The 13,582-nt window shown below is 42.2% G+C and overlaps 1 protein-coding gene across 2 annotated transcripts; it reads right to left on the reverse strand.

The window, feature by feature from the left end:
• Window positions 1–1,005: 1,005 nt before the first annotated feature.
• LOC125534924 lies at window positions 1,006–5,465 on the reverse strand. Of its 2 annotated transcripts, none has more exons than XM_048697969.1 (4): window positions 5,336–5,465; window positions 5,049–5,185; window positions 1,701–4,735; window positions 1,006–1,491 (listed from the first exon to the last, which is right to left on the reverse strand). In XM_048697969.1, the coding sequence occupies exon 3, from the start codon at window positions 4,071–4,073 to the stop codon at window positions 1,719–1,721; it is 2,355 nt and encodes a 784-aa protein (XP_048553926.1). In that variant the 5' UTR covers window positions 4,074–4,735; window positions 5,049–5,185; window positions 5,336–5,465; the 3' UTR covers window positions 1,006–1,491; window positions 1,701–1,718. The 2 variants fall into 2 exon arrangements, with proteins under 2 accessions (XP_048553926.1, XP_048553925.1); XM_048697968.1 differs by having other exon boundaries at window positions 5,049–5,189; window positions 5,336–5,426.
• Between the last annotated feature and the right edge of the window lie 8,117 nt (window positions 5,466–13,582).

Here is a 13,582-nt window from a genome sequence, read left to right on the forward strand (position 1 = left end):
TGCATCTAAAAGGATATTATACTTTATACATACTACCTTCATTTTTTTCTAATATTTCTAGATGCATAATTTTTTGGATGAGACAAAAGTGATGAAATTTGAGGAAAATTTAGTATTTCAAAAACTAGTACAAAGTTACAAATCTACTGGACAAACTCAATAAAATCTTATCGCTCATCACGTCGGTCGAACACACAAAAAAAAAGACGAATCTCATATAATATATTATAGGTCAAACAATGTCCAATTGATCAATTATCAACCAATTATGGGTACTATGGAGACCCAATATTGGATCATTAATAACAGGAGCAGGAGATGCATACTAGGCGCTAGCAATCAGGTTAAGAACGAGCTAGGCTAGCGATCAGGATTATGAAAGATGCAGATTATCTGTGAAAATAGGAAGACGGAGATGGATTGCAAGGAAAGGAGATTGAGATCAATCTCCTTTCATAGTTGAAGCCCGATGCCGGGGGGTGACAGATCCTCTCATAGCGGAGGCTCTAGCGCTCAAGGAAGGAGTATTACTTGCAACACTACCAGGCTACACGTATGTGATCATGGAGACCGACTGTCTAGAGGCAGTAAACCTCTGGAACTCTCGCTACACCGATCGCTCGGTGATAGCACCTATCCTAGATGAAATAGGAGAGCTAGCTTTTAGTTTTTCTTCCTTTACTGTTCAACATGTAATGAGATTAGCGAACAGTCCAGCACATTTGTGTGCAAAGCGTGCTTGTACGCTTTCAGTGACTGAGAGCTGGCTAGACTCTACCCCACCGTTCCTGATCAGCAGCCTTCTGGCTGATTGCTCAGCGAGCACGTTTGTTGAATAAAGCTCTCTAAGGTTTCCCTGCAAAAAATAAGTAGGCAGGGAGGGAGGTGGATGGATAGTTGACGTACTAGTACATGCACATGCACGTACAATACAACCAGCCACTGGATCGATTGATCGAGGCGCTAACTCGCCGAGACACACGTACGTACGCAGGAACACGAGGGTATGATGGCTACGGGAGCGTGTCGCTCCCGATTGTTTTCTCTATTGATCTGAGTTACAAGATTACAGGGGATACATAGGATTATATAGTAGCTAATCTAGCGTACCACTACAAGCCCTACTCGGTGATGTGTTCTGGTCCGAGACGGACACAGACTAGGCAGCGTGGTTAATTCCAACAAGGTACACATGCTGCTGTACTGAATCTGAATGACAGAACACATTGGAAACTCAGATCTGTCTTGAGAAAACACACACATGAGCAGAAAACAAACCACACCAACAATGATACATAAGTCCTTTGCATGGAGACACACACAAAACGATTAAGCCTTGATGCAGGTGCGGAGATAGCACCACTTTATTCTTGAGGAAGGAAACACACATGCATCCACCATCTCCCGATTTGGCTTGCGCTTGCAGTGTGAAGGGTGGAAAGCAGCAACACGCCGGCCCTCGTTGTAGGCTCCGCCGCCATCCATCGTTGCCTACACAGCACAGTGAAGGGCGAAACAAATGAATCCATCACTGAATGCATGAAGTATTGACTAGACTGTTGCTTTCTCAACAAATGTGTGTATGTATTATATTCGCACTTCTTCAGATATTACATAGCACAATTGCACAAGGTGTGTCATTATTTGTTACTGAATATAACGGATAGATAAAAACAAAGGAAAGACTTGCGGATGCATACCTGAACATCTTCTTCAGCTCACCACAGAACTGAGCATCTAGGCAGGGGCTTCCTGTAATACGCCGAGTGACGTGCCTCGAAGAGGGAAGGGTCATGGCTGGCCTCCAGCCCGTCCCACTCCAGCTTCTCCCACCAGTCCTTCTCACAGTCCACGATAGGACGTCTGTCTCGGCTGACGGCCGGGAGCCGCCCGAGACCCCAGCACCCCCTGATCCTGATGGTCTCAAGCTTGGGAGCAAACATCTTGGCCTCGCATATCTGTTCCAGCTTGAACAGCTGATGCAAGTATATATGCTTCAGGTTTGGGAATTCCAGTACACCTTTGCGGTTCGTAGCTATTATTGTCAGTATCTCTGGCTCCACGGGGAACACCTGCCTTAGATCACCACAGAAGGTGATGTGGAGGGTCTCCAGGCTACTCAAGATGTATAACCTGGACCACTGGAGGACAAATGTGAGCCTCGGGCAAGAGAATAGGTGCATGCTCTTTAGTTTTGCAAAGGAAGCATCATCTTCAAAATCCCGCGCCATTTGTTTGCTCCAAATGCAATGGGCCATCGGGAGATCAGCTGCCCAAAAGTTTACTAGTTCTTTAAATTTGTAGTATCCCCAGACAATATTGAAGACCGTATGCATCTTTGGGCATCTGACCACGTGACAAGATTTCAGATGACTCCATCTAAGTATCTGCCCTTCTATGGACATCATGTGTTCTGGGATGACTGTGGTGATGGAAGAATTGTCATGCACACACAACGACTTGGCCTTGTTCATTGCAAAGATCATAGCCTTGGTTGCTTGTATGCTATCGACACAAGTGTTGCTAATTCCATCACCAATCTCCACATGGTAGGTCGATGACTGAAATTGGGATGCACTGTTGTAGTCATGATCTATACTTATGTTGTCAATACCTGCATCAATGTAGGGGTTGTGAGAAGAATTGGACATTAATGGCTTTGCTAGGGCTGGCCCCAATTTTTCCCCACTGTTATCAGAGTCCATATTCTTCTTATTGCGCCACTGTCCACTTGCAGATATGCAGAGATTTAGATTGAACATATCAATGTTAGTGTTCCAAAACATATTGGAACTTGTTAGCACCAATAACTGAATGAATTTCATGTCCATCATAGCAACATATGCTTGGCAATGTCCTTTCTTTAGCTTCTCAAATTTCGGTGGTATTCTTCTAATCTCTTCTCCCCGAGTGTCAATGCAGAGCAAACTTAGTTGGGGCATCCCCTTTTCTGGCCAAAGTACAGCACGGAGTTGCTCACATCCCAACAGCATGACTCGCTGGAGACATGGGATCTGCACTACCTGAGTTGTGAGGTCAAGTGTCTTGACTCCTGTGCCTAAGAGGTCCAGCTCCTCAAGGTTTGGAAGTGATCCACGCAGCTTGAAGTCGGACAATCTTTCACATCCAGCCATAGAGATGCATCTTATTTGGGCTTCCTTGGAATGATCTTCTACTACTCCTACATCCAAGCTGAATGATTCAAGTGATGGAGGGAGTGCTTCTGGTCCAAGGTGCTCCAACCCAACACAACCATCTAGAACCAAGGTCTTGAGGCTAGTTGCTTTTGACAGGCTTGGCAAAACTTGAATTGTACTATCCCCGGTCAAGTCAAGGAACTCCAACTTCACCATGTCTGTGAATTCATCCATTTCGCCTGTTTGCCAAGGGCTTGTAGGCTCAATTACTCGAAGCTTGTGAAGGTTCCGCAATTGTCTCCATGCAAAACTGTGGCACCAAATCCTTCCTTTCTTTATACGTACCTCCCTAATGTTTGAAGCCATCTGCTCTGTTATGTATGTTGGTAAATCCAACTCCCAATCTGTGTCGCATATGTCTAGTACCCATAGGCTCTGAAAAAATTCCATTGCCGGTCTATCTTGCTTCTCATCTTCTTCTGGTAGTAGATCCTGGCAGCTATCTAACCCAAGGAATCTTAAGTTGTGGCAACAACAAAAAGGAGGTGCAGAAAAACTGAAGGTGCAATGACATAACTTGAGCACCCGAAGTTTGTCGGATTGATGGAACATGTCATTAGGCAAGGGTCTTAATGGAGGATCGGATCCGCTTGTGATTGCAGCAAGGAAAAAGGACGTTGACTCTGGTTGCACAACAGAGCTTTCCTTGGACATTAACCATCGCTTCGAAGGAGTCTTCAGTTTATGACCAAAAGAGGGCAGTGCATTAGCTGAATAATCATCTATATTTATGTGTTGATGCAGAGCAGATGCAACCTCCCATGCTTCGTCACCTTGATCTCCTTGTATAATCCCATCACACACCCAATAGTTAGAAGCATGGTTGGTCCAGTCGTATTTCATGATGCTGCCTCCTTGAGAATTTAATGACAACATATACAGGCAACAATCTTCAACTGCTTCACCAAGCTTATCTGTGTACCCGGCAATTTCTCGAGCCTCTTTTTGAAGCAAAAAATTCCACCCCCGAAGACTGATGTATCATAAAGAAAAAGATGGGAATCATCCACCTTCTCACTAATTCCTTGGTTGAGCCGAAGCCTTCCTCGGAATGTCCACAATACCTTAACAACATCAAAGATTGGCGCTTGAGGAATGCCAGAATCAGTCAACCCAACCATATTGTTGCTGCCATTATGGAAGACCACTAAGGATATGTGTTCTCGTAGGGCATTATGAATCTCCCTCGCAATGACTGCAATCTCACCTCTGGAGCTTTCAACTACCCCCCTGAAATCATCTTCTTCATCTTGCCTGTCAAAAATATCCATTACCCGTTGAGGAAGCTTGAGTTCTTGTGCGATTGTCCTCTGGAGCGCTCTTCGACTTTTCCACCTCGAGCAATCGACATGGATGATCTTGTCGAATTTCTTGAGCAGAGATGGTGGAGGGTCTTGGGCTATGGCTCTAAGCACCGCCGAAGCAGCCAGCCCTTCACATCCATCAAAATAGATGGCCTTGTGTGCAGTACTGCTTGTATCCTCTAGATAAGGGATTATCTCTTGCACGGCTTCTTTGATAGTATTCGGGAAAATCCTCTGCATTAGTTTATAACAGTTAGTTGATTAGCAGTAGAAACATGTATACGAAAAAGGTCTTTTGTTATTATCCGGATGGACATTACTGTAGTAATTAACTAAACTGCATGCGTGGGGCACTCATACAGGCTCACAGTAAGCCAGGACATAATTTGGGTATCTGCGTGTTAGTCGGACAGAGAAATTAATTAAGCTCCCCTTCTAACTAGGCTCCTAGCAGATAGCAGCTCCAGTAATAATATTAAGACAACAATCTCTGACATATATAACATAGCACCAGAAGGATTGCGTGTGTAGGCAAACAAATTAATACCTGTCGAGGCATGACGACTAGTATTTCAATGGAGGCCCAGCAAACCAGAAATCTAACCCATCGATCGATCTGCACCTCCGGATGGCACCTAGTAGTTACTTATACCAGAAGAGCGCAAGAGATAGTTATGTCCGTGCCTGCCTGAAGAAACATTGTTAGTAGATGCATAATTAAAATGATTGTTCTTTTGGAAAGAAGAGAAACATCAAGCAATTAAGATGAGAACAAATAATATATGTAACAGAAGAATCATGCATATTAGTGGTTTTGATTGATAGTAGCTTAACCTTGTGTGCAGATCTATGATATGATGAGGTTGCAGTAGCAGAAGGACTTGCTGGTATGCAGTGCAGTGCAGGGGTTGCTTTAGTTTTAGCCAAGGCATCTGTAGCTGGCTGCTTCTTTGCTTGAGGCTGGAGCTACTTGAAGAATAAAGATTTTACTGTCAGATTCTTCCTCCTTTTCTTTTTCTTTTTCTTCTCCTTTAAATGTAAAGCAGGGGCCAAGTCCTTGGACTGGAGTCCAAGCAGTATCGAAAGGTGTGTGGGACGGACTACTCAGAGAATTTATTTTCTTCTCTTTTTCATGAAAAAACTTAAATAAAAATAATACTGCCAGAAACAGCCCTAGAGGAAGTATTGTATATCCAATAAACAATTTGCATATGTAATCCCAGTTTCAGACTTTTATGCTGAAAACATAGGTGATGCAGTGCAAATATTCCAAGAATGCAAGCACCATTAATTGTTAGATCAATATAAATATGCGTAACTGGAATTCACCTGAAATAGCATTAACTGGTTGGAAACAACACACCAGACTACGCTACTGAATTCCCACAAAAACCGGGATAAAACATTGACATAATACATCAGTACCATGAATATTGGTCATGCTACTGTCGGTCGATTGATTTGCGAAAGAGAACCAAGTTTCTTAGGCCAATAATAACATCAATCGATAGGAACTATGATACTGAATTCCAAGTATGCAAGCTGTTGGGACGTGCATTCAACACTTTGAGGAGAGGGACGATGTGGTTGGTGGGCGTCCGTCGGCTGCGAGGCCAAGTTTGCGTCTTTCTGTGGAGGGTTCTCGTTCCTGCAAGAGTCCTTCTTGCGGCCATTGGAACGGGACCTGGTGCTCCCCTGCTCCGCCTCTTGGCCTCTGCAACTTTCTTCTTCGGCGACCTCCCGACGGCTATCCTTCTGCTCTTGGTTGTTCAGGAGAGGTGGCAGTGCAGCTGTGGTGTGTGCCAGCGGCATGGCGAGGGTTGTGCAACTTGTCTACAATGGGGATCTGGCTGGCGTCTGCTCTAGTTCTCAAGTGAGCGCCAACGATCCGACGGTGCGGCGCCTTCGAGCCTAGGCGAGAGGAAAGGGTTCCTCTTCAGCGTTGGGAGCGATGTTCTTCCCTAGTCCTTGGGTTCAGACAGTTCACACCTTTCTCTGGCTATCGGCTGATCATCGAGGCTTCTCTGTTGCTCCTCTCTCTGCTGAATATGTGTAGTAGGCTTCGACACTACTAGCAGGGCTCTTCATGTATTTTTCTTTTTGCTGTAGTGTGTGTTGCATTGTTAGCTGTTCACTAAGCTTCATTGTATCTTTCGGTTGCTATTGCTTGGTGTCCTTGTGTAATCCTGGCCGGTTGATGGCTTCGTTAATTCAAAGCCGGGCTCCCCTTGAGCCTTCGTTCTAAAAAAAAGTATGCAAGCTGTTTGATTGGAACTAAATTGTAGCACATCAGACAGTATGGTTCCCATTTGTCTGTCGGTTAATCTCTGACATAGGAGTAAATAAGTGTTATGCTTAGGTTGATAATATTTGACATTTATTTATAGCTCACAAGAAAGAAAAGAAAAATGCTGCCGCCAGAAACAACTCATCCATCTATATCTATATCTATATCTATACCTACTATTAAAGAGAATAGGTATTTTTGGTTTGGTTTGGTTCGCTCGTACTGTCGTACACACGGGGCCTTCTATGGGCTTACATAGAGGCCGCGAAAAATAATTGGGTCAAAACAAATCAACATTGTGGGAATTAAACACGGTACCTCCTGTCTAGCTCTTTGATGTAACAACCAGCGAGCTATGCATCTTTCACGTTTACTAATCCCACCTCGCTCTTTTACAATGGTTACCACCAGTAAATATACAAGCGGTCTCAGGAATCAACCAACAGACGGTTAAAACAAAGGAGAGCACCCCTCACGTTTAGGGCGAGCTAATTAAGCGAGTGAGCTAACTAAAGGAAGGATTGTGGGCTTAAATAGGATATTTAAATGAATGTGGCTAAGGGCTACTAAATTAGAAAAGGAAGGATTTGATTCCTGACTAAAACGGATGAGGGGACGTCATGGTAACTAAAGGAAGGATTATACTTAAACGGAATTAGTGGGAGGTTATGCCGCAAAGAAAATATGGATGCTAATAAATTGCATCCTATTTTTTATGTTCATTTTGTGAAAGGATGATGCATTGCAGCATGTTCTTCGCAGTGAATCCGGTGCTACAAGACATTATGCTTGAAAACAAAACATCAATTTTTCCCGTTGCAATGCACGGCCATATGTGCCAGTAGACAAAATTCCCAAAGAAATAAAATATGCCGAGTCTACAACAAAGAACAACTGCAACATTAGTTTCACAAGACTAACCTCAACATTCTATTCCTATTTATGCCATCACTCTAGAGATGCAACCAGAATAGGCTAGAGCAAGCTACTGTCAAGTATGCTTATACCTACTGCCGCAAAGTAAAGGGAGCACCTACTATTCCACAATGTATACACCATGTTAATCCTCTCAGCCCGAAAGATTGCAATTGGCTTGGATCAGCTCTGCCTCTATGTATCCTCCTCATCTCTCACTTGTACAGACGAAGTTTACTGTTGGGGCCTCCCCTGAATACCAGTGCATCTTTAACTTCTGGGATAAAAATCCATGTCAAAACTTCGATTGCTGGCAAGGCTCTTAAAAAAGCAAGCCAATTCTTTGCTTGTGGCCTGTGACCTGTGCTTGGCTTTGCTTTTGCCATTCTTTGCTTGGGGCTGCATCAAAGTAAAGAACAAAGATGGAATTTTTTTCTGCTTTGCTTCTTCCTCTTTCTTTCTTTTTTTCCTTTTTCTTGGCATAAAGCAGGGGCAGGGGCAGGGCAGGGCAGGGTGACAGAGTCTGCACCTTGGATCAGATCCCTAAGTACAATGCCATCGGAATTGGGTTGAGAGGGAGAAGCCTAGCCCTGATCAAATATAACTATGAAATTTTTTTTTTGCGGAAAAACTTTCAATCTATTCATCTTCAATCATGGCAGTACAACGAACACCAGAAATAAAAATTACATCCAGATTCGTAGACCACCTAGCGACGACTACAAGCACCGAAGCGAGCCGAAGGCGCGCCGCCGTCATCGCCCCTCCATCGCCGGAGCCGGGCACAACTTGTTGTAGTAGACAGTCGGGAAGTCGTCGTGCTAAGGCCCCATAGGACCAGCACCCCCGAACAGCAACCGCCGCCGATGAAAAATAACGTAGATCGGAAGGATCCAAACCGAAGACACACGAACGTGGACGAACAACGACGAGATCCGAGCAAATCCACCAAAGATAGATCTGCCGGAGACACACCTCCACACGCCCACCAACGATGCTAGACGCACCGCCGGAACGGGGACTAGGCGGGGAGACCTTTATTCCATCTTCAGGGAGCCACCGTCGTCTCGCCTTCCCGAGTAGGACACAAACCCTAACAAGATTGAAAAAAATGACTAAAAACGGAGCCCTCCCGCCAGCCCTTGCTAGGATCCACCGCGCCTCCATGGCCCTAGGGCCACCGAAGACGAGGCGGACCTGCGCCGGCGCCGGCGAGAGGCACGAACCCTAAATTTCTTTCTTGGAGGAGGAGGAGGAGGCGGTGAGAAGTTCTTGCTAGAAATATAACTATGAAATTAATTGAGTTACTTTGGTCAATAATATACCATCAATCGGCTGGAATAAGTCAAAACTTCTAAATACAAGGACCACCCGGTGTGCCTAATTCACACCTGTCTTTGCCCTTTTTATCTCTATATATGTGTCTATTGAGTTTGATGTTGGATTTTGCATTTGTAGGGGTTCTACATATTTGTCTTGCGAACATCCCAAAAACTCGAAGTTCTCCAACTTCCAAATTTTTGAGTATTCTGAAATGGGAGCATGGTAGCCCCCCAAATGGGGACGAATGAGCAGGTGGATCTTTGTGCGGCAAATCCTATTTCTCACTCTCTGTGACAAGGTGTCGACCCACCTTATAGAAGGTTCTTTCTCGTTCCATTTTTTGTTTTTGTTTTTCTGTTGTTTTAATTTTTTTTCAACAACCGTCTGGAAACCAAAAAACCGCACAAAAACAATTAATCGCTACAAATCAAGTTGCTAAGTTAAGAAAATGTTTGTGCCATTTAAAAAAAATGCACACTTAAGAAAAAGTTTGCATGTTTTGAAACAAATGTGCTGAAAAATGTTCAACATGTGTTTGAAATGGTTTGCTATTTATTAAAATAAATGTTCAATGTGCATTTTAAAACTTGTCAATATGTATTTTGGATAAAGGTTCATGGCGTATATAAAAATGTTTAATGTGTATCTGAAATATGTTAGACTTGTATACAAAAAATTTCAACGTGTATTTCAAAAAAGTCGACATGTATATGGAAAATGAAGAAAAATAAAAGGAGAAATAAAACAAAAAAGAACTGAAGAGAAATGTTCAATGTGTGTCTAGAAAATGTTTAACATGTATTTAAAAATGTTTAAAGTGTATTCGAAAAAATGTCCGTGTACTAAAACTATGTGGATTAAAAAGTTTCACGAATTTAGAAAAAGAATAGTAAAAATGATAAGAAGAATAAAAGACCGAAACCCCCCAAAAAATAGAAAACCAAAATAAGAAATGGAAAGCCGGCAAAAAGAATCACAAAGGAGGGAAAAAAACAAGGGCCCGGGACCTTCCTCGAACCGGCAAAAACGGGGTAGAAGCTTCCCAAAACCGTGCTAAATGGGTCGACACATTTCAATGGTCCATGTTAGCAAGGCCACGATAGGTATCATAGTAAGCGATGTATAGCATTCGTCGAGTGCGGAGCCAATGGCTCAGAAAGTTCTTGCAGCAGCCAGCTCCACGCGAGAGGATTTGGGTTGGTTATTAGGGACCCGAAGTGGTGTTGCCTGAGTAGGAGGAGGAGAGAGAGGGGGGGGGGGGGAAGGGAGGAGAAGACGGAAAAGACCGATGAGCAAGCTGCATCGTGATTCTAATGTCCAACCAAGGCCCTTACTGTCGCACCGGGTTACCTCGGTTATGAAGGACTATTTTCCATTAAAACACACTGGGCGTTCAATGACCGCACCTCTGGTTTCCCCAAGGAATTGTTTTCAGCTACCATACTCATCCTTACTGTCACCAGCTTTCAGCATAGCTTTCCACTCATCCCTGAATTTTACCTCCTCTTGGATTAGGATCCCGCCTAAGAACAAGAAAGCGAAGAGACAAATATGTTGCGATACACATAATACATTTGGACTAAAGTCAATACCAACAATCCCGTGCACAAGTACATAGGGTTGCAAGGCTATGTCTCAGCCCATAGCCCAAGTGGACTACTCACACATCGTAGATGAATCACGGCAGAAAGATATTGTAGATTGAACTTGAAGATGAATGATCGATTACAGTCTTACAATGTATCTCGATTACAAGTGATGGCTATGGTTGGGGGTGATTGCAATGGAGATGGAGATGGAGATAGGGAGTGGCGACGACTATGAGATGAAGACGGATTAAGGCTTCGATGTTCTATTGCGACCGGGGGATCGGCCCTTTTATGAAGTTGGCTTGTGCTAACATCACAGAGCCACCGGTGGGTGGTAAGAGAGCCGGTACGAGCAAGCGCGCTCATACCAAGTGTTGGTTTCTCTCCTATTTGCGCTCCAATGCCTCTCTGGATTAATTGTCTATGTTCATATTTCCTTTATTCTTCAATTCCTTCCTCAAAATGGTACATTTCTGCAAGGAAACAAAAAAAATGGAGAAATTTGCAATCACTTGCTTTTATTAGTCATTAGTGGGAATATGAGAGGAAAATGCATGGGAGCTCTCGGGTGCCACACAGCCCTATATGAATATAGTGTTAAGAAAATATCCGGATATTTCAAAAAGAATTGGAATTTTGGGATATCAAACATGGGTGCCCACTCTACCTCCAAGCTTAGTTTCGTGAGGAATGGATACCCGTGGTAAACCTGGCGAAGAAAATATATCTGATATACGATCCATCCAAATATTTTTCTATACGTAGGAAATTTTTTATTTTATTTACCGAGAGTACCACATACACTCATTCCTCACGAAACTAAGCATGCGAGTAGAATGGGCACCCATGTTTGATATCCCAAAATTTCAGAATTTTTTGAAATTTCCTGGTATTTGCTTTTAATACTATATTCATATAAGTGTGTGTGGCACCCATGAGCCTCAAATCCTTATCCGAATATCAGAGTGATTCTCTCAGAATATCCAGGATGACCAGGTTTTAACAATGTTGGAAATGAATGTAAAATGCATTCATCATGATGTATCATAAGTTTATGTCATGTATGTGTGCGACATGTCTTTTAGTCTGTGTGGGGGCTATTCAGACCCATTGGGCACAAGTTAGTAGGAGTGCGAATTTTTGGAGGCCGGACTCCAGGAGCCCCTTTAAAAAAAAGCGAAAATCATATTTAAAAGTTTCAAAAAAGAAGTTGATCTTTTCCCATGGAAACTTATGAGATTTCTGCACGAACGTGTAAAAAATGGTTTGAAAATATTGTGATTTGTATGCTGTACAAAAAATGCAAATTCTGGCCCAACAAAAAGAAAAGTTAGCCCATTTTAAAATTACATATTTGTCTTTTTTGTATGCCACATATGAAAGTACAATGTTCAACTTTTCTTGGACGTGATAAACAAGTATTTCTGCATGTACAAAAATTTACAATTTTCTTTGCGCTATGGGTAAGTTTTTTTTAAACGAGCTCACTGGAGGCCGGCCACCATTGGTCATTTGTGCAAGTTAGTATTGTTATCTTCTCAAAAAGATGTAGACGTGATCCGAAAGAAAAAAAGATGCAGACGTGGCTGTAAATAAAAACAATGTGTTGTGTACGATTTCCCAAAGAAGCGCCTCGTGTGAAAATTGCTATTAAATGATATATGTCTCTCAAAAAATAAAATAAAATATTTTTTGACGGGCTCAAAAATAAAATATTTCGCATAAAGATCCGACAAAAACATTTGAGACACGCAAGTTTTAGCCATATCCTATCTGGTTTTTTAGGGGTATATCCTATCTGGTGATAGCTCTTTATTCGTAGCGAGAGCTCAGGTGGGGGGCTGCTACTTCTAACGGCCTGGCCCATGGAACAGTGTGGTTAATTGCCGCTTTTGGGAACATTCTAGAATGTTCTTTCGCAGGGTTTCTCTTTTTTTTACAGTCTTTCTGTATTTTCCAGCCATGGTTTTCTATTCGGTTTTTTCCTTTTTGGTTTTCACATTATTTTACGTTCTCTTTTTTAGTACTATTTTGATTTATCTTTCAGTTTCTTTGTTGTTTTCATTATTCTTTTTACTTGTTCATTTTTTAGTTTTTTTCTTTCTTTTTTTTACATTTTGAAATAATGACATTTGTTTAATCGGTAATATTTTTTCAAGTTCATGAACTTTACTCAAATTCGCAAACTTTTTAAAAATTGAGACCTTTTTTCAAGTTCATTAACTTTTTCAAATCCATGAAGTATTTTTAATTTTGTGATATTTTTTAAAATGTGCAAATATTTTTTAATTCACAATTTTCTTTGAATTTGTGAACTTGTTTCAAATCCACAAACACTTTTCAATCCATGAACATTTTTTTTGAATTTTTGAATGTTTCTAAAATTTGTGAACTATTTTAAAATCCGTGAACAATTTTTCATTTATTGAACATCTTTTGAACTCATGATCTTTTTCCAAATCCAAGAAAAAAAATAACGAACATTTTTCACAAGCACAATCTTGGGAAACAGGCACTGACTTGAACCTTTGCAGCAACGGCAGCAGTCGAAAGCAGCCGTCATCTTGCACGGTCGCACCACCAAACCTACACAGCACAGCACAGCAGAGAATCTAGATGTATTTTAGTTCTTAATATATCCATTTCATCGACCAGTAATTTGGAACGGAGGGAGTACTAGCTAAGCGGGTTTGAAAAAACCACGCCGTTTGGTACTAGCCTTTTGCCGATTTATCAGTTTTTCTTTTCTCTTGGTTGTCAGACTTTTGATGTTCAGCTGTGTGCATCCTAATTATGCAAAGGCTGCGTGTTGCTCATAATACTTTGTATCCACTGAATGCTACATTTTAAGTTAATAAAATCGCCCTGTGTTGAAAAAACAGGGTACTTTTGATGTACGTGCTCGTGGGAATAGTTTAGGTTGTTAGGCAGTAGCATGTGTTTGCGCTCGATCTCTTGAGCTACCCG

Source organism: Triticum urartu, chromosome 2 (genome assembly GCF_003073215.2).
Source record: "Triticum urartu cultivar G1812 chromosome 2, Tu2.1, whole genome shotgun sequence".
In the NCBI taxonomy this organism is placed as follows: domain Eukaryota; kingdom Viridiplantae; phylum Streptophyta; class Magnoliopsida; order Poales; family Poaceae; genus Triticum; species Triticum urartu.